At 31.0% G+C, this 21,428-nt stretch overlaps 3 protein-coding genes and 1 pseudogene across 3 annotated transcripts; 1 reads left to right on the forward strand and 3 right to left on the reverse strand.

The window, feature by feature from the left end:
• Window positions 1-1,184: 1,184 nt before the first annotated feature.
• LOC125220699 lies at window positions 1,185-1,932 on the reverse strand (annotated as a pseudogene).
• Window positions 1,933-3,849: 1,917 nt separating this feature from the next.
• Window positions 3,850-4,748, reverse strand: LOC125220017 (ethylene-responsive transcription factor ERF014-like). The gene has a single exon (XM_048122125.1). The coding sequence runs from the start codon at window positions 4,657-4,659 to the stop codon at window positions 4,024-4,026; it is 636 nt and encodes a 211-aa protein (XP_047978082.1). The 5' UTR covers window positions 4,660-4,748; the 3' UTR covers window positions 3,850-4,023.
• Window positions 4,749-12,480: 7,732 nt separating this feature from the next.
• LOC125219089 (transmembrane emp24 domain-containing protein p24delta4-like) lies at window positions 12,481-14,221 on the forward strand. Its single transcript, XM_048120957.1, has 4 exons — window positions 12,481-12,807; window positions 13,509-13,721; window positions 13,793-13,869; window positions 13,965-14,221. Exons 1-4 carry the CDS (start codon window positions 12,595-12,597, stop codon window positions 14,107-14,109), a joined length of 648 nt encoding a protein of 215 aa, XP_047976914.1. The 5' UTR covers window positions 12,481-12,594; the 3' UTR covers window positions 14,110-14,221.
• A 27-nt stretch (window positions 14,222-14,248) lies between these two features.
• LOC125219091 lies at window positions 14,249-16,090 on the reverse strand. The gene is made up of 3 exons (XM_048120958.1): window positions 15,780-16,090; window positions 15,452-15,541; window positions 14,249-14,429 (listed from the first exon to the last, which is right to left on the reverse strand). Exons 1-3 carry the CDS (start codon window positions 16,035-16,037, stop codon window positions 14,352-14,354), a joined length of 426 nt encoding a protein of 141 aa, XP_047976915.1. The 5' UTR covers window positions 16,038-16,090; the 3' UTR covers window positions 14,249-14,351.
• Window positions 16,091-21,428: the final 5,338 nt, after the last annotated feature.

Below are 21,428 nucleotides of genomic sequence, written 5' to 3' on the forward strand. Positions count from 1 at the left end.
ACAAAGGAAAAAAGGTTGTTGCAAAACTGCAATCGCACAAAAACAAGATGATTGAATCTAAAACAACTCAACTGCTCATTGTTGACTTGAGCAATAATATAAAATTGGTATGATAAAATATTGTGTAGTTGGGTTATAATTTTATTAAGGTAACATGTTATGATGTTGATAGATAGATGAACTGAGATGTGATCTTGGAAGAAGCATTCAACGTTTACAGCAATTCTATATATCCAGTACTGGCTCTTTTTCATAGCAAGTCTCCTATTTCTCATATCTCAAAGAAATGAATTTGAATTGTGAAAATTCTGAATAAAATCATAGTTATACCACCAAAAGATATCAAAGTAGACTGAATCTACTGCCAAGATATATATGAGCAGCTTATAAATCTAACCTAAATGTATTTCCAACTCATGGAGAGCAGAATTTTTAGCATAAACTATCAATTACCAAATTAATTAACATAATTTACAATCGTAGTCATATACTCCCTCCGTTCCGATGCACTCGTTTTGCAAAAATAATAATAAATAGTTAAAATGGAAAGAGAGTAAAGTAGGTGACAGAATAAGGGCGGTAGTTGAGTTATTTCTTTTGCTGCACTCGTTTTGCGAAAATGATAATAAATAGTTAAAATGGAAAGAGAGTAAAGTAGGTGACAGAATAAGGTAGATAAGTCTAACTACATTATTCTCTCTTACTTTATTTTTTCTACACTTTAACTATTTATTATCATTTTTCTAAAACGAGTGTAGAAAAAGAAATGACTCAACTACCGCGGAACGGAGAGAGTAATAAAAAACGAGCCAACAAAATAGTTCTACAAAATATTTTATGCTGACATCAGTTCCAGTAAATTCAACAGAAACGTTGATGCTGAAATCAGTAAATTCATCAGAAACTATAAAAACATAGAAATGCAAACTGTTCAATTTAATAGTAAAAATAAATTTGGGCTTCTTAAACATTAAATTTGGGCTTCTTAAACATCATACTATCTTGTTTTTTCATTTGTCAACAGTGTATAACAACAGTAACAGTCCACCAAAAATAGACATATTTGTATATCACAAGATTTTAACGCAAAATTAGTAAAATAAAGAGATTGAGAAAATTAAGGGATATGACGGATCGAGTTAGTGACATTGACTCTATTGAATCATTAACATCTTCCATTTCACCTAATGTGTGAAAACGCATGCGGCGTGGATTAGAGCATGTGAACTTGTTGGGACCATGAAGAAATATGTCTTCAGCAGATTTCTTATGCATATATCCCTCAACATATCGTGCATGCTGTAACGTTTTGGTTTTCCATTCCTTCTGTATTTTCTAACCATAAATAGATTTCTCTCTACTAGTGCCTTTAGCCAATCCTCGGCCTCTTCCTCCAAACTTCTTTCTCCATTTGATTTTACAAATCCTTCTGCCATCCACAAATGTATGAGTTTGGAACCTTTAATTATGTAGTCTTCAGGGAAAGCTCCCATGTATAAGAAACATGGTTTCAAGTGATTCGGCAAGTGGTTTCCAGAAATTGCTGCTATTACATTGTCCCCAATTTTCTTCCAAACATCTTCTGATCTTTCCATCTTAGATAGCAGCCCCCCAATCACACTTATGGCTAGAGGAAGCCCACCGCAATCCTTGGCGATCTTTCGACCAATCTCTTATAATACAAGAGGGCACTCCTCTTCTCCAAACAAGAGTTGGCGAAGTAGATTCCAACTTTCAGACTCGCTAAGCAGTTGCACTTGATGCTGCGACCCCGAAGAGTCAGCATAGTTCGCCACATCAGATTCCCTAGTGGTGATCAGAATGCGACTCCCGTTGTTGTTGTCTGGGAAGTACATCCTTATCTCATCCCAGAATTTGGTGCTCCAAATATCATCTAACACAATCAAGTATTTTCTACCAAACATGCTTTTATACAACGTATTTTCAACTCATCAGTATGTTGATCACATTCACTGTCCAAAAAAAGATGATTGAATCTATAACAACTCAACTGCTCATTTCCTCTCTCTCCTCACATCCCCACCTACACCACTTTAATTATGGGTCCAGTACATTAATCTAGCAGATGAGATGTCTTTCTCGAATTTCCTCCTTCACCAATCACCATGGTTGTCGTCTCTCTCTTCAACATGCAACACAATCTGAATCGCATTGATATTGAAAACGGGCCTAAAAGTAGAGAGAAGAGAGCCCGGTAAATCTAATTGAGTTTTTGTGTGTGCCGAGATCTATTTTGGGCTTCTTAAATATAAATGGGCCGTAGCAAAAATGTTTCCCATAGACCTAATCAAATAAGATAGTAGTACCATTTTTTTTTAATAATATGGTACCAAATTTGATGATAATTTATACGATGAAATTAACCTGCCATCTGAACCATACTATAAAAGCAAAACATAAATAAAGAATAAAAATTCAACTTACATATAGTATCACTTAACGACAACACATTAGTGTCATACTACTATTGTTTGTATGCATTATTTAACTTGGCAATGTAATTTCAATTCTAACATTTCTTTAGCCAAGATTTATAAATAATACTCCCGTCGTATTCTATATTTTGGAATATTCACCATTAAATGTTACTCCATATTTTCACTTTTACTATTTTTGGATAAATCAAAGTATGATTCACATTTCACTAACATATTTTACCGAGTACCAACTTCGCTTTATACTATTTCTTAAAACTATCAAGTTACAAGTGAGATATATATTTATGAATGGAGCATTAGTTTTAAATCCTGCACTCGTGGTAGTTCTATGTTTGGTATATAGTAACCAAACATACTTTGCAAAGGCTTAATTTAATTTGAATGATAAAAATATACCACTCTTACAATCATTGCTATCAAAATAAATTTATGCACAAATTGTATACATATCTCTACATTTTTCAAAAACATAGTATACTATATCAAATAATATCTCATATTTTCCATTGACCATGCTCTTCTTGTCTTCGAAAAATACAAATTCTATTAAATCCAAAACTAGGGTAATGGCCCACGATATATCTTCAAAAGGCCAAGTACAATGTAAGAGGGGCTACCCTACAATTTCAAACACTAGCAATTTGTTTATTAATCACAATTATTGCTACTTTTTACTCGTTTGCTTAGGGAGTAGGCATCATATCTTGTGGTTTTTGTTTGTTAACAAAATGTATAAAAATATATAATAATAACAATAAATTATAGAGAGTTCAATAATACTTATAATTATTACTATAACAATAATTGCCATTTTGTATTTGTTGACGGGTTGTGTATGTTGTTTTTCTTTTGTTTTTTTAAATTTAATTTAATTTTATTTCTCACTTTAGTGCTTTTAGATTTATCGGAGGTGTTCATCGGCATGCTTAGAACGCATAAGAGTTGTTTTTTCGTCTTTGTTGTTGGTTATTGAATTTATTTTTGTGGCTGATATTTGTCGACTGCTTTGTTGACTCCGCTCTTTCACTCAACCTTTTATTTTTTATATAAAAAAAATCAATTTGTATTTGTTACCTTGTTCATTTGATATTCTTAGGCATTTTTTAGATTTTTGTTACCTTTTTTATTGATTTAGAATCCAATTATAAGGATGCATGTTGAAACTATCAACCTATACGCGACAAAAATACACTAAGAATTTCGATTATAATTTTTTTTGTGATAAAGAATTCTAAAAAGAACAGAACTTTCGATTAAGGTAACCATACAAATTAATCATTTCCAAAGCTGTAACATAAAAGTCATAAAGCAAAGCTACTATTTTGCGTAATAAAATACTTTAAATTAAACTAAATATATGAAAGATGATTTGTGTATTGGATTACACGAATTAAATCACCAAAAGAGAATTTCATTGTAAAATCCTTGGAATTTCACAATAAACTTATTCATACTAAAATAGAACAAAAAATCCCGTGGCTGTCAGCAATGTCTCCAAGAAATAATGTGAAGATCATCAAACAAATAAAAAAATCGTCCAAATTCCTCTTCTTCAATCAATCAATCAAAAGCTCCATAATCTAATATCTTCTTCTTCCTCAACACAACCGTAATCACTCCCAGACCCAGTCACCATACTCGAATCAAAAAATACCCCATCTATCATCTCGTAGTACTTGGGGGATTCAAAGTTGTACCACGCCATCTCCCCTTCACCACCACCGCCGCCGCCGCAGCCGTCACAATCAGCAGCAGCCAATAGAATCAAATCATCATCAATCGAAGACGAAGAAATCGACGGCGACAACGACGATGATGATGACGACGACGAAGAAGAAGAAGAATCCGGCGAAGGCGGATTCGTTTCTTCGGAAGCTTCTAGAAGGGCTGCGGCGGCAGCGATTTTTTGGATGGATTTGGGCGACATGGGGGCGGTTTGATCGTCGGGAATGCTGAGGGTTTGGATTGATTTGGGGAAATTGAGATTGGCCTTTGGGCCCTTGAGGCACAGGAGGGCGGCGTCGTAGGCTCTGGCGGCGGCCTCCGCCGTCGAATATGAGCCCAGCCAGATTCTTGTTTTCTGATTCGGAGCTCTGATTTCCGACACCCATGATCCCCATGTCCTCATTCTCACACCCTTGAATCTCTTCTTCGACGACGACGACGACGGAATCTTGGATTCCTTCTTCACCATTTTCATTATAAGTGTGTTTTTTTAGTTTCTATTTTGGGGTGGTGTTTGAGTGAAGTTGGTTTGATGTGGAATAGGCTTGATTCATGATATTTATAGAAAGGGGTGGGGGTTATTTAATTTAGTCAATGAAATTGAATGTAATTAGAATTAGCCAGGGATGAAAATGGGAGACAGATGTTTTCCAGTTATTTTTTTTTGGTTGATGAAGCTAATGTATGTCATGAAACATGAGAGTGTACTGACTTTTTTCTCTGTGTAGATTTAATTACTGTGCTAGATTAGATTTATTATTGTTAAAGATTATTTTATTGGTTTTGACTGCTTCTTGGTCTACAATTGGGTGATTAATGCTTTATTAACTCAATCAGCAGTAAGAAGTAATACAGGATTAAGGGGAAATGTCAAATGTGTTTATTGAAACATAGCTAGTTGAGATTGAGTGGTATGCTTTCGTATCTTAATTAAGTCAAGAATAAGTTGGAAATTCAAGGGCTTTGTAAGTCTTTCTTACAAGTCTTTGAGAAGAATGCTATTCTTTTTTGAATGAGAGTCATTTACATTATCAAGTTAGATTAAATTCTTTTCAGTTTCATAATTTAACTCAAAATATTAAATTATATGGAGTACAATTTTTATTTTTTTCAGTTGTCTAGTATGTCCAAATTAAAATAAAACCAACATTAATGTGACAGTCGAAATTCCCAAACCTCCCGTCTCCTTACCCTTAGTGCCAACTTCCCCTTCTTCATCTGGTCCATGTAGGCAATTGCGATCATCACATAATCGTCGATTTCACCTACATTTCCACGAGTTGGCAATCAAAAAATATTAAAACTTTATTAATATTCATTTTTCAGACGGTGTGAATCTGATAAGAATTTGACAAAATTTTCTAATTTAATTTTATTATCTTTTTTTAATTCCATTACTTTCTCACAATTAGATTATTAAAAATAGCTGCAGAAATCTTAAATTTTTTCTATTAGTTACATGAAGTGAGGAATTGAATAAACTATAGAACAAAGAACTAAACAAACATCTCTTTGACATGATATCATATACATATGAATGTTTCTAATAAAATGATACACAAATTATAGATAAGTATATAAATATAAATGTCCGCGTGAGATTGTTTATATATAGTAAGTAGAAAAAAGAATAAAAAAACAATAAAATGAAAATGAAGAAGGTTCGAGGATGGTTACTAAAGAGAGTGTGCATGTCAGCATAAAATCCATAGAAATAAACATAAAAAATTATAAATTTAAAACAGCTGGTGCTTTTCTGTCATGCATCTCACTCTATAACGCGTTTTCACAGCATCTCTCACTTATCTCTATTTCTAGCGTATTATACAGTGTTATACTCATGCGATGTACTTGTATAATAATTATATTTTTGTCGAATATAATCATAACATTGATACAAATAGCATTTATAGCGTTAATTTTTGAAAAATATATTCACGAGAATAAAAATACACCTCAGTTAATTAGTAGTAAGATTTTTCTCAAGCAAATTTGAAGTTCATTCATACCATTAATTAGGAGTATATGATTTTACTGGATATATTTTTTTATTAAAAAAGTGTACTCAGCTGCTGTACGGTTCAAGCAAGGAAATATAATTATATACACACTATTCTTCATGTGGGCCCATGCAATATTATTACATACACACACTGCTACCCATAGACTGTTATTCAACAGATTCTCACAGTAAAAAACTATGTACGCCTTATTATTATGAAATGATGATTAATACTCTCTCATCCAATAGAAATAAATATTTTAGGAACAGTATAAATTTTATTGCCAAATTAGCAAAGAAAAATTATACAAAAAAAAAAGAGGAAAAAAAAATTAAAACAATATTGATAAGATCCATATACAGATTGTGGAAATGAAGCATTAAAAAATTGATAGTACTCCCTCCGTCCCATAAAAGTTGGGTCGTATTCCTTTTTAGTCCGTCCCAACAAAGTTGAGTCATTTCCTTTTTTAACTAAAGACAAAACATCTAATCACTCTTAATTTATTCCATCATTTACTTTACTTTCTCTTATCTTTCCTACTTTTTTCATCTCTCCTATTTACTTAATATAAATTCTTAATCTTCGTGCCCAAAAGTTTTGTCTCAACTTTTATGGGACGGAGGGAGTATTTCATTGTCTATGAGATTTGAATTCATAAGTACAAATTTATTCTATTCATCAAAGTATTGAATTTATGATTGAAAATAATTTATAATTAATATTTTTTCTGTTCAATTTTTATTTATTTATTATAATCCGTCTAAAATAAAGTTTCATTTTATTTTTGGAAACTTTGTCCTGCCTTTTTTCTCTCCATTTTCTACTTTTTTCCCTCTCTATTTTCTCTTTATTCATTTCAACTTATAATATTTAACCATTTTTGCTCTTTATATAATCTATCAATAAAACTCATATTGTTTACCACCAAGACTATTGATGGTGAATGACCGATATATCTGAAATTGGTTTTTATTTGATCCAATGTCTCTCAATATATTTATGTAGAGTATATTTTATGTAACACATATTCATTTAGTTTACATCGCCATTGTTCAATGTTATTTATTATTTTAATACTCATAAATTGTTATAAGGATACTAAAGCTTACAATTTACATAAAATAAAGCACGCTCTATTCATTTATTCATCAATTTTTTGAAGTTAAAAAATAAATTGAACTTTTTTATGTAATTTATAAATTTGATGTCACAATAATTTATGTTATATAATTAAAGAATAATTAATATCAAAATGAAAAAGAAAAAGAAAATAAATACTAGTACTATGTACATAGAAAATCTATTGGCGGCATATATATAAAACTTCATACAGAGTTTGATGGTATTTATATAAATATTTTCTTTTATATATGACTGTATAAATGCATATGTTTTTGAAAATTTAACATTATTAGGGATGCAATATTTTATAAAATTTTATCCAAAGTATTATGCACAATGTGCAGGTGCAATGTACATGAATATTTTAATATCTACCAATAAATTATGAATTATGAAAATACAAACCAAAATTCATTAGCATACTGCATACGTAAGGGACATAATATGGTGTCATTGCGATAGTAATGATAAACAAATTAAGTTGGTGACACTTATTGCGAGTAGAAATCAGGGCCAAATACCCAAAACTTAATTAATTCCAAAAGACTAATTTCTTTGGACGCGGTACAAATGCTCGAGCCATGAAATGACATGCATCATATGATATAGAACCAATTCAAAATAAAAGTAGTAGAGTATATAAAACAACCAAGTCAACACATATATGAAAACAAACGTGCTATTTCATCAATTCAGAACACAAGCAGCATAAAAAGACAACGAAATCAACATATAAATGAAAACAAACGCACTATTTCATCAATTCAAAACACAAGCAGCATAAAAAGACAACGAAATCAACATATAAATGAAAACAAACGCGCTATTCCAAATCGGTAATAGAAGAAAAACTGTAAATGAACACAAAAAATTGAAGTAAAAACACATCCTTAAACTGTTAAACAACCTCAACTATAAATATTTACTCCATAGTATAAATGTAAAGACAACTTAGTGCCCTATAAATAGGATTGGTTTTACAAATAACGTGTTACATGATTTTCTTTCAAACAATTAAGTTGCCATAACTATTTCAGTCAACAATTCTAAATTATTCCAAACTAATAATCAAATTAAATGAAATTAGATGGAGATCATTGAGTGATTTGACGTTTTTGTATAAAAGAAAATAAATACATTCTACTCTTTAACTTTCAATATATGAGCTTTGTTGAAAGTAAGATCCTACCCTACTTGTAATTAAAACACTTTACGAAGGGCCAAACTTTTTTTATTCATAGTAAATTCGTCAATCCTAGCTTTATAACATGATTTAAATATTTTTCTTTAAATTTTGATATATCATTATATTTCATATAAAATTCATTCTTCTTAAGAGTAAATGTGACACTTTCCTCTTTTTTTCTCACAAAAATGCACATTACTCTATATTAAAAAATAAACTATATATTATAAACACATTCAACCTTTTATGTATCTTCATTATTACTTACAGTACTTCTTTATATATTTTTATATATTTAACACACTTAATAACATCGATGTGTCATCTCCAAGTGTTACGATTACTCTGGGACGGATAATATTATTCATTTGGATTTAAATCTCTAGTTGAATCTTATTTGAAATATGACTCTGAATAATGAATATTGAAATGTAAATAGCATTAATTACTTTAAAAATGAGATCACTCTCAAACTCAATGCATATGCTAATAATTTGATTTGTTTCTCAACCAACAAAAGATATGTACTTAATATATTATAATACTATATACTTAATATTTAAATGAATTTGATGATCATAATTATATTGTCAAGTTAAGAACATGTTTAAGGAGGAAAGTGTCGGGTCGATCCGTACATCTTTGCTTCCTAGTAGACACAAATGGGAACACAAGCTATTATTAAGTGAGGGAATCATACATTAATCATCACTAAATCAAATAAAACCCCAATTAGTCACGTTAATTGAAATTTTAATTTATTTTGAGTTGCTGTTTGGTATGTTTTCAGGTGGCTGACAGCATTATTATTGTATAAAGCCACTCACATGCTAAAGGGCTAGCTTCTTGGAAACTACTAGGAATTTTCACTTGATAGATTTAAATTTTATTGTAATTATTGTATATATTCTCTCTCTCCCTCTCTCCACAATTTTCTTATTATATGCCGACTCACACGAGTTATAATAATTTGATTAATTTAATTTGTTGGATGTGTTATGAGTAGAAAATAAGGAGCTCACCTCTTTTTTAAGTAAAAAATTACTATAAATTGATGTGGCAAATAGATTGTTACAAATAGATGATGAATGGAGAACTTATATTTTTATTTTTACATACAATAATTATTCTATTAAATTGTGTTGTTTATTTTAGGTATGGCTAATGCATTTGGAATATATCCAAAATATTACTCCTTTGTTTGGTATTAGGATCGAGTCCTCTAACTCTTGCAATTCAAGGAGTACAAGTTATAAGAAATGTGATTTTTAATTTAGTAGAATATATGTCTCTTTTTATATTGAGTTTTATATTGAAATATAATTCTAATAAGTTAATGGCATATATACTAAAAGTGAAATAAGACTTTTATTCATGAACTAACAAAATTAGTGAATTGAAGCTCCTATCTTTTAAAAAAATGTCTTATCAATTGAGATGTGTTTCTATCTCTTGAATCATATGCACACGAAGTTATAGGAATTTAAAATTGCAAATTACCTAAATTTCTTGGCAATTGATCCAGCAAATATTTAAACAATATTCACTGAAATGTATGGAAGTGTGGGAAGTTGTTGCCTTCCGTACTTGATCCAGTACATGTATATTTTTATTTATAACGAGGCACTAATATTAATTCTTTTTCAGAAAAATTAATAATGCAAGCCAGCTAACCTTTAGACGGAGTTTTGTTAAAGGTCAAATGGGCTCAACTTACAGATATTGGTGTTGTTGGCTATTAAATGTTTGTGTTTCACACTTATTGCTCTTCATATTTTATTATATTGTAGAAATTGATTTAGTAGTATTTTTTATCCATAAAAGATAATCTTATAATATTTTCTAAAAGTAGTATGCTAACTTAATCTCATTTTTATTTGTGAAAATCCAATTATCATTTTTCTATATTTTATCCATTTTTTTTCAATATATACTTATTGTGTACACGGTATATACATGTTACTCACAAATAAGATTATTTTTTATAGACGGTAGAATTAAGGAGTATTTTAAAAGGGGAAAATGGATGGCCAAAGTGCAGTACAGAAGCACTGAATCTTGATGTTTGTTAGACTCTCAAGAGGCAACATGTTACCAAGAAATTACCAAGAAGCTTCTCTCTATCTCTCTCCATAAATATATGGATAAACTAACATATATCGTGAGAAGACGAAATCAAAATAGTTGGGGGTGCTGAAGCCCCCAACCTGGTTGTGAAAGTGGCAATTCCAGATATTAATAGGGTTTAACATATCTGAAAATGTTGTAATTTGTGGTATTTGTCAAGAGCTACATTTTAATTTTAGTATTATTGCACATAATAGGATTGTGGAGACATGATATCTTGATGATGAGCTTTTGGTTGGGACTAAATCTCATAAACTATAGAGAAAAAATATTACTACTACTGAGGCAGACAATTACAAATGCACAATGATTTATATGCAAAGTGAAACATAGAAATGTACATGTATGCACTTTGTCATGTCATTTTGTAGACACAGTGTCAGAATCCCATCTCTAAATTTTAATGTCTTGATGCCACACAGACAAAAAACCAGAATCAATTTTTGTATCACCAAACAATTGATTTCCTGCAAATTAATAGCCCATCTACAGATCTGAAACACCTATGGACAAAAAACAAAGATCTAAATGGAAAAATCCATGTCAACATGAGTGAGGAATTTTAGAGAGAAAATTGAAAGAGTTATGTGAGTGCATGTGTTATTTTTCCTTTTTTTAGGAGAGTTAATAATGGTTCCCCATTTACCTTCGTGATAACATATTGGGTGGTAGAGAAATATCTTATGGACTGACTCGTGTTTTAATGTCACATCGATTATAAGAGTTTGGTTGAAGATACATTATTTAATAGGAGTAATAATACTACTAAAAGAATTGGAGTACAACTATACAGTCTTCTTGTTACAACGTAAATTCACTGTTGAAATAGATCTCAAATATTGATAAATTGGTGAATATAAGATTGTCCGTCTAATAAATAGAGGATTTGCTCGTTTTCGATGTAAATGGTACACTAGCTAGATACTCCATCTTATATAAGCACTATTTCTAAGCACCAAGCTCTTTTAATGTATGTTTGTCATTGTTTGTTTAGTTTTAAACATTTAATTACTTGGTTCAAATACATTAAAAATTATTATTGGTATTTTTTATTTTTTTATTTTCATTATAACAAAGCTTGATTTATCATTTTATTAATTTAATTGAAGTCATTGATAAAATGACAAATTAAGCTTTGACTTTTATAAAAAATATACAAATAAAAAATGTCAGTAATAATGTTTGATGCATTAAATTAAACTAAATGCATAAAACAGAACAAACAAGGCTAAACATACATTAACGAGATGATACTCACGTAAGGTATGCCACATGGCATAAGTTAATAGTATTATATCAATCAAATGAATGCTGAAAATACACAAATATTTTACATTAAATATATCTGAAATATCTCCAAAATATTGAGAGATTAATTTAAGAATTTAGATAAAAAAAAATATGATATGGTATTTCAATTACTTATACATAAATTTTCTTGAATTAAGGCACAAATTATAATTAACGGCATGCAACAACTTATTCATAAAACTATTAGAAATTATTTGGATTTTTTTGTCTGGAAAAATTGAATAGTTTCATTATTAGATTTGCTTATATGTAAATTAATAAATTTAGCGAGGAGGCAAAAAAGGGGGAAAAAAGTAACCAACTCCTATGAAAGCTAGAGATCGATTAACGAAACATAACGTCTGAATTATATTCAATTTTTCCGTCAAGGTGTTTTTGCTATTTAATTTATTTTAATGAAATTAAAATCGTACACTTAAAAGTCAAGCGCGTGACAGTGACCGTATCATGGTCCGAAACCGTACACCTGTCCATACCTCGGCATTTCTAATTGGCTGAGAGGAAAACACAACTGCGTGGCGCCGTCACTCCCCCGCCCAATCCCACTCTCACAACCACACGCGCCTCCGTTACAATTTAATTCCCGTCACCTCTTCATAAACCCTCTTCAATTCCCACAAAAAACAAAATTTCCGGCGCAGAAAAAGGTGCATTTCCGATGATGATGGAGGCGCGGTGTTTTTGGGCGTTGATGTTAGCAGTGGCGGCGTTGCTTCCGGCGGCGCGTGGCGTGTGGCTGAACATGCCGAGTTCGGGGTGGAAGTGCGTTTACGAGGAATTGCAGACAAACGTCGTCGTTTTGGGCGATTACCATTCATTCTACGGTGACGGCGATCATAATTACACTACACATCCAACCCTCACCATCAAGGTCTCTCTTTCTTTCAATTTCTAATTAAATTTATGACTTTTTTGTTAGATTTTATGAGAATTAGGATACGTTCTTGAATCATTTGCATATCAAATTTGAAAAATGAATAAATCTTTATTTGGGGTTATTATATTTTTCATACAAAATATTTCAATATTGTTTTATTTTGGTATAAAAAGTTTGAAGTTTGTATAAATGATACGAAAAGTTTATTAGAGCTTCATTGTAGTACTACATTCCGCCATTCATGTTTGGATGTTGCCATTCATGTTTCAATTTTTAGGTTCACGACATTTAAACACATGACAAAATATATTACAAAGAAACGCGAATGAAGCTATTTGTATAGTTTATGCAAATTTGTATGAATATTGTAATTATCCCGATGCTTTTTGTTTATATAGGAAGTTTGATGTATAACGCATAAGGAATTTTGTTCTAGAAAATTTTACTAATCCTTACTTATTGAAAATTTCATGTTTTGACCCATAGTTATTCTTTTTATCCATTTATTGGGATATTATCATAGTTATAGGTTCAATAATTTGGATTGAACTTTCAAAGATAGTCATGTTAGTGATGAATCTTGACTTAATAAAAGAGAATTTGGTAGAATATTAGTTAGAGAAAGTTGGAGAAAAGACCTTGTGATCTTCAACAAATACTAGTTTGTATGATGAAGAGTTGGTGTTCATGGTTAGGTGTCATCCCCACACGGATCAAACCTGTATAAGAAAGAGAAGTCGGGGCACGGCCGGTTCGCCTTCACGGCCAGCGAGCCAGGGACCTACGCAGCATGCCTCACAGTCGACAACGACGATCACAATGGTAACACAGTCACGGTCGGCTTAGACTGGAAAACTGGAGTTGCTACTAAGGATTGGGACTCTGTTGCAAAGAAGGAAAAAATTGAGGTACATAACACATTACTTATCAATGGTGAGAGGATTATTTAATGAAACTAACGATGATCGTGTTCGTGTAGGGTTTGGATCTTGAGATGAAAAAGCTTCAGGATAATGTGCAGGCCATCAAAGACAACATGAATCGTTTGATGAGCAAGTAAGATGATTCATCCATCACATATGCTCTTCGTTTTCTTCGCTAGAGAAGGGACGCAATGGAATGCTTAGATTTTGATGTTCATGCTCGTGCAGGGATTTGGGGATTAGGTATGCGAGTGTTCAAACAAACGCTCGTGTGGCACGGTACAGCCAGGCGTCTCTCGGTCTCTGCATCGTTGTTTCAGCTCTCCAGTTGTTGTATTTGAGGCGATACTTCCGCAAGAAAAAACTCATTTAGACAAACACAAATCCAATGATTTAGGAAAGAGTTTAGTGAAGAAAAGGGCAAGAGTTTTATGTGACATTTGATACATTTGTTTCAATTATTTCAGAAATTTAATTCTGTGAAATTCAGAATCAATTAATCTGATTTTAACTGAAAAAAACACCACGTCATCTTAAGCATAGTAAATGTATGAAGGTTACACATTTGTAGCTCTTACACCATTTGAGAGACTAGACCACAGTAGGGTATCCCGTTCATTGATCAAATGCAGCTGCTATCTTCTTCTGAACGAGCTCGACTCCAAGACGGGGAGATAATCTAGGAAGTGTCTCCTGTAACAGAGAACATGGTCAGTTTGATCAAGAAACGCAAGGGTAAATTGTGAGCATGAAACACGTTACTGAAGTAAGACGATGCATCGAATTTATGAAGTGACAGAAATTAGCTATTTTAACAGCATCCACACGAAGTTGCTTCAAGAAAGTAATAAACTTTGGCCAAAAAAATTGTTTCAACAAAGCCTAAAGTAATGTCTCTCGCTCCTTCAAGTTTATCTCCAACAGACAGACATAACGCCTTAGCTAGTGCAAGGAAGCTCACGTCTCTCTGTCTCTGTAGCTACACTGAATTACCTCAAGAAAAGAAGAAAGCGCATTTTTTTTATTTCGACAAAGATGCATACTCTCCACCGGACAGACACAACACTTTAGCTAGTACAACGAAGTGCATTCCACGTCTCTCTCTCTCTAGCTACAACAAAGTTACCTCAAGAAAAGAAGAAAAGGGCATTTTTTTGTTTCAACAAAGTTAAAGTAATGTCCCTCTATCCTTCAACTCTACCTACAACGGTACCAAAGTGAATATGATCTCCACTAGACAGACCGTAACGCTTTAGACTAACGCATTCCCCTCTCTCTGTGAGAACATTCTACACATAGGACAACCATATCAATAGAGTCAGCAGAGATTCTAAACTTCGTATATTCCAAAAGTTATACAGTATGCCCTAATAATTTCATCTCCATCTACCAGTATTACCACAATGTTCAACTCAAGCAAACCAAGGTGAGAAACAATAACGCGGTAGCATTACTCGACTGCTGTTTCATTCCATTTGCAAGGGCCAAAGCCAATACTAGAATAGACACATATATCATCTCCATTCCACTGTTTCACTCCACCTACATCCCGTTTAATCTACTCTTGCATATTGATATATCCAAGGATTTAACAGCTCAATTCGGCGAACTATGCTACGAAACAAATAACAATCGATTGCTTAAGAGCCATTTGAATACTTACAACAAATTCAAACAAGATTCAATATCAATGTAAGCAATAAGAAAAAACTAACCTCCACGCCATCTTCCCGGACTCTAGCCAACACCGGTATCTCGTATTGGTAAAGCCTCTCCCAATCCGGATTAGTCGTAATATCCCTCACCTGCACAAGCTCAGGTCACATTACTCTCACAAGGATTTGAGCTCCAAAATCAAGTTTTCCAATAACCAAAACTCAAGCTAACAGTTACAAATCTCACTACTTTCAGAATAATCCACAATTTCTATTTCTTCCAAACAAGACAAAGCCAACAAACACACAAAATCCGCATTTTGAACCTCACTTGGAATCAATTAAGAAGTGAATTTACAGGGAAAAAACGTGGAAATTCAAATTGGACCTGCAAATCGATGTCTCCGATTGAATTGGGGCTGGAGAGAGAGAATGCGGCGTCGAGTTTTTCTTTGAGGCCATCGCACAAACAGCATCCGGGCTTTGAGTAAAGTATCAGTTTTTTCGGTTCCGGCGAAGAGGAAAAGGAAGCTGAAGCTTTGAACGCCGCTAATCTATAATTTCCGGCGGTGGAACTGATAGATGATCGGAAATGATGAATGAGTTGAGGTTTTGTGGCTGTTCCGATTGCTATCCTGACCGCCATTGTTGTTTCAATATCTCTTTCTCGCTCGAAAAGATTTTTGTCTCCTTTTATTTCTCGTGAGATGAAAAATTGAAAACTAGAGTGCAAATGCGCTTTTAGCTTTAAGTTGTAGAAATCGTGTTCCTTTTTCTTCTGTGGTAGTATTTTTTATTTTAAATTTTTAATAATCGATCGATGACGGTTGAATCGGATTTTTTATTTATTTATTTTTTCAAATAAATTTTCTAATGCATTTAGTAATCTTACGATAACTTTGATGTCTTGAATTGAGTTAATCTAATGTTGGAAATGAAAGTAAAAAGAGATAATTATCGAACGAGTTTATATATTTTAGTTTGTTGCTATGTTAATTAGATATTTCGATAAAAAACTATTGTTTATTATTTAATATTAAAATTATTTGTAAAATTATAGATTTATCGTCATATAATGTTATACAAATATATGGCTTGTATTTTATAATGTCTATTTTTATTTTATCATTATATCTCTTCAAATAACTTCAAATGTATAAGAAAAATATAAAAATAAAAAAAATACTCCACTTTCTCGCCTAATTTGCCTACTTTTTCCATTTTAGAATGCTAGAGATATTATTAATAGGTCAAAATTTCACTAATTATGTTCTTGAATATATAGAACTTCCCGTTAGTAGAAATATCATCATATGGCCCAAGTTATTTAATTTTTCAAGAAACTTCAAATGTAAGTGTGTGTTTGTATCCAAAGACAAATACTCCTATGCACACACTCTCTCCTATTCATTTCTAATTTCCATATCATTTAATTATTTTATCTCATTACTCATCTTCATCACATCTTAATAATGTCGAAATTTTTGGCTGCGCCACTATAAAAAAAAATAGCATGATTAGTTACTATATAATTGGACCCCCAACATTAAAATTCTGCGTCCGCCACCGGTCGACGTCTCCATTGCCGCTTCCCCCACCTAAATTTGAAAAATGCATGAACTCACTATGCGTGCACGGTAGACCGCGTGTAAGTGTGTTTGTGTTGCGTAATTTCTATAAAATAAATTGATTTTATTCTTCCCACTTCATACAAAAAATTATAGCTACATACTTTGGTAGTCATTTAACTTATATCTTAAGAATCACTATACAACAAGGACATATAATTTTAAAAATAGTACTACCAATTAAATTATGGATCTTGATAAAAAGCATACTTTTGAGATATTATTTTGTTGAAGCATTAAATTATATGAAGCATTAAATTATATGAATGGCTTATGAGTGTTTTACACATAGAACAAACATGTTGGTCAATTATAAACCACTAAACAAGTAGGGTTGGTGATCTTATCTTGTTGTGATAATGGTTTGACCAAATGCTTTTCAAGTTATATTGTAATATTTAATACCATCTTTATAAATTACACACTAACGATTCGCCTCATCAATTTAATTATGGGCTTCTTTATTAACTTCTCTTATTTATTATACACTCAAACTTAAAATATATACTACTACTATATTTTATCTTTGAGATTATGCTTTGTTGGTGAAATTTATTATACATGTCACATTTGATGTTGTTTCATTTATGAACATTATATTGAATCTGAAATTTATACACTAAAAATTAATTGTGTGCAATATGTAATACAGAATTGCAATAGAACAGTGGATACTATTGGAAAAAAAAATGTGAGACATAAGACATAAATTGTGTAAATTTTGACGACAAAAATAGATAAATCTTTGAATTTCAATCAATTGAATCTAGAGCCTTTTTGATCTCGAAATGCTAAAGGAAATCTCCAGTAGTGTCTATAATTGAGACAAAAATCAGTGGCATTGTCAGCACAATATGTTTGTCGATATATATGAATACTCCAACTATCCCACAACAAAATAGATGTATTGTTTTTCGAATGTCTCAGTGTAAATGAGTAGTATATTTTTTCTCATTTGACAAAAATTAACTTTAATAATTCATTTTACTGTATTATCTTTTTACTTATCTATTTTATTTGTCCTTCCATTTTATTCTCTCTAGCTAACTAATTCACAAAATACAACTTCCTTTATTTCGATATAATACAAATTAAATGTCCAAGCTAAAAAATGACCAACTAGCAGTATACACAACAACAAAAATCCCAAAGAAACAAGTTTTCTATTTAAAACTAGTACGGAACTATATAATAAAAGCTAAAGAGCAGCACTACATTATCCGCCATCAAGCCTAGTGCATAAAGAGAGAGTAGTGAATTCATCATAACATTAAAGATCAAATACTAATAAGGTAGATCGACACAATTACAAGGTTCTATCTACCTAGATAATAAAATGTGGAACATATAAATATTGAACAACCTAAAATGCAGACTACATATATACTAAGCATAGTCTACCCAAAAATAAAAGAGGTCTTGGTTTAAATATAGTATTTTATATAAATGGTAAAAACTTTTGTTAAAATATTTATATTTCTCTACCTTTTGTACTTAGCCTTTAATCACATTAAAAGAATATGCTAATCTAATGAATTTTTTTACCTACGTCTCTTTATAGAAAATATCAGTATATCACAATAACTGAAACGAATTAAAAGAGGTTAATTCCCTAACTAACCAAAACTCTCTCTAAAGAGACTTTCGAAACGATTTTGTTGTATTCTACTTTATCGCACTTATATATGATTCGTCAATTATTGCATGTGAATAGTCTAAACTTATTCAAAATGTATGTTAGGTTACTATAGTTTTCTAAAATTTCAAATATAAGTCAAACAAAAGTATCTTTCATTATATATAAATACTTCATCTGTCTCACGTTACTTGAGTCAATTATTTTCCACACTCATTTTGAGAAAATGATAATAAATAGTTACAATGGAGATAGAGTAAGTAAGAGAGAGAATAATGTGTGAAAGAGTCTTCTCGTTCGTATTCTCTCTCTTACTTTACTCTCTCTTTTTCCACTTTAACTATTTATTAGTATTTTTTTTAAAAATAAATGTAAAAATAAATTGACTCAAGTAACGTGAGAAAAAAAAAAGTACTGAGTATATTTTTGTCAATATAATTAAATGAGAATACACACTCATTCAAACGAATAACACAAAACACATAGCAAATTCACACAACATGCAAGATCCAAAGACAAAATGACTAAACAACAAACCATAATCATAATATATTGAATATTCTATCTAATATCTTTAATTATATGATTGTATCAATAATAGCTACGGATATGATCAGTGCCGATATCAAAGGCTTTCAATTTGTGCTTTCCACACAATTCAACAATATTGGAATCTTACCAAGAAAGCACCAAAGTTTTCTTTCATTTGCCTTTGTCTCCCAACTTTTGTAGCCTACTATTTCCAATTTTATTTCATTCTTATAAAAAGAACTTTCCCCTTTTTTTCTTATTCTGCCACATATTTTTTTTCTTCTAAATATTACGTGTAAATGGGACATCTAATAAAGGTAAAATAAAGAGCTACTAATAGTTTATTACTACTACATGAACTCCAATTAAAATTTTATCAACAATATCTCAATATTTAAATGTGCTAACTATTTGTAGCTAATTAATCAAGCTAGCTTTCATTGGTCCCATGTATATTCTTTTCCACATTATGTATTAAAGAATCTTTAATTAGAGTACGTACACGTATGTGCAAAAGAAAATGCATTTTATTTATTCTCAACAATTAATTGTGAAGAATATAGATACATAAAAAAGACGATATAAATTCGCATAATTTGAATAATAAATAGTCGAAATTGAGGACATATAATAAGATTTTTTAAATAGTTTGCGAAAGATTTGAATGTTTCAGCATATTTAAAAATTGTCCTCAATTAATTTCGTTTTCTACCAAATGTCACAAGATGACCTACTATCTCATTGGTATCTTTCAATTCTTTCCAACACGAAATATTGATTTGTGACGAAATAAAATATGTCTAAGTAATCAACATGATCTAATAGTGATTAATACTGGTATTTCAGTGGACCATAATATTTATGTTTGTGTATATTTGTATATATTATATTATAAAAAGTATTCCCAAATAATTCAAGTAGGTTTCCTCACGCAACGTAAGGCTTAAAGAGGATAATTCCCTATCTATCGATACATTGAAAAACTCAACTTGTATTCCATCTCATGAAAATTGACATAATTTTTATTTTTTTATTTTCCATTCCCTATCCTGCAACTTTGTTCACACATTTATTAATATTTATTTCGCATCTTTTTATTATCAATTATTCAAAATGTATCGACCACGTACTTCTTCACAATATTTTTGCAGAAAACGATATCTAATAGTACTACTATAGTATATACCCTTCCGTCCACTATAATAGTACTAGTGCGAAATTGATAGAATACGAGAGGAAAAAAATTTATTAAAAAATTTATGAAAAAATGTGACATGACATGTATTAGTTGTGGACAGACGAAACTAAAATGAATATATTCAGATAGTGAAATAATTGTAGGAAAAATCAGAAATTATCGAAAATATATATGGGAACATTTATATCATCACTATCCATATGGAGTAATATATATATTGAGATTGGTTATTGCTTTATTGGGTGTACCATTGACACACTTATCCCAATACATCTAAAAGATGTGATAGAAACTATGATAGTATATCCATTACTCTCTCTTTCCACATAAACGAGCTATATATTAATCTTAATTCACTAATTAGTAGTACTAGAAATTTATTACTAATTTCTATACATATATATAATTTTTGTTAGAAGTTTAAAAAATTGATGATACTAGAGTCCACTGATCATGTATAATTAAGAAAGAATTATGATGGAAAAATTCGAAAAAGATAAGTAATAATTTAATAAGCCATTTTCAAGAAAAAGTGTCCACTCGTCATCCACAAAAGGAAACCATATCGTCAGTTAAACATTTCCATCCACTACCCAAACCCTAACATCATTTTATGGTCCAAAAATTTCATACAAAATTTATTATTATTGATTATCAATGACTTTGATTTATCAAATATTGAGTTAAAAGATATTCTAGAAATGAAACTTATATAAGAATCTGTCTAACAAATAGAACTAGTATAACAGTTGGTAACTTGTTGGTATTTGTCAATTTCAAATAGAACTAGTAAAACATTTCCATCAAGATATTATTTCTTCATAATCACTTTCAAATGTTAATTCGTTTCTAGTAGTTGCAGGTTGTATGGGTGTTGGTCAATTTTTCATCATTAATAGAGCACCTAATTAGGCCTTCTTGATTGTAATTGTGCTGACTTGAGCGTCTGAGTTATTTCTATTATAAAATTGATACGTCTATAATAAAATAATATAGATGTCGATAGTAACCTAATGACATAGTGATATATAGGAAAGATTGTAG

Source organism: Salvia hispanica, chromosome 4 (genome assembly GCF_023119035.1).
Source record: "Salvia hispanica cultivar TCC Black 2014 chromosome 4, UniMelb_Shisp_WGS_1.0, whole genome shotgun sequence".
Taxonomy (NCBI): domain Eukaryota; kingdom Viridiplantae; phylum Streptophyta; class Magnoliopsida; order Lamiales; family Lamiaceae; genus Salvia; species Salvia hispanica.

Bases quoted from the DNA above. Each gene is read 5' to 3' on its own strand.
- LOC125220017 (XM_048122125.1), bottom strand. From the start codon at position 4,659: ATGAAAATGGTGAAGAAGGAATCCAAGATTCCGTCGTCGTCGTCGTCG.
- LOC125219089 (XM_048120957.1), top strand. From the start codon at position 12,595: ATGATGATGGAGGCGCGGTGTTTTTGGGCGTTGATGTTAGCAGTGGCG. The intron at 12,808-13,508 runs GTCTCTCTTTCT...GTTCATGGTTAG, and splicing joins ATCCAACCCTCACCATCAAG to GTGTCATCCCCACACGGATC. The intron at 13,722-13,792 runs GTACATAACACA...GTGTTCGTGTAG, and splicing joins CAAAGAAGGAAAAAATTGAG to GGTTTGGATCTTGAGATGAA.
- LOC125219091 (XM_048120958.1), bottom strand. From the start codon at position 16,037: ATGGCGGTCAGGATAGCAATCGGAACAGCCACAAAACCTCAACTCATT. The intron at 15,542-15,779 runs GTCCAATTTGAA...GAGCTTGTGCAG, and splicing joins TCGGAGACATCGATTTGCAG to GTGAGGGATATTACGACTAA. The intron at 14,430-15,451 runs GTTAGTTTTTTC...TCTCTGTTACAG, and splicing joins TCCGGGAAGATGGCGTGGAG to GAGACACTTCCTAGATTATC.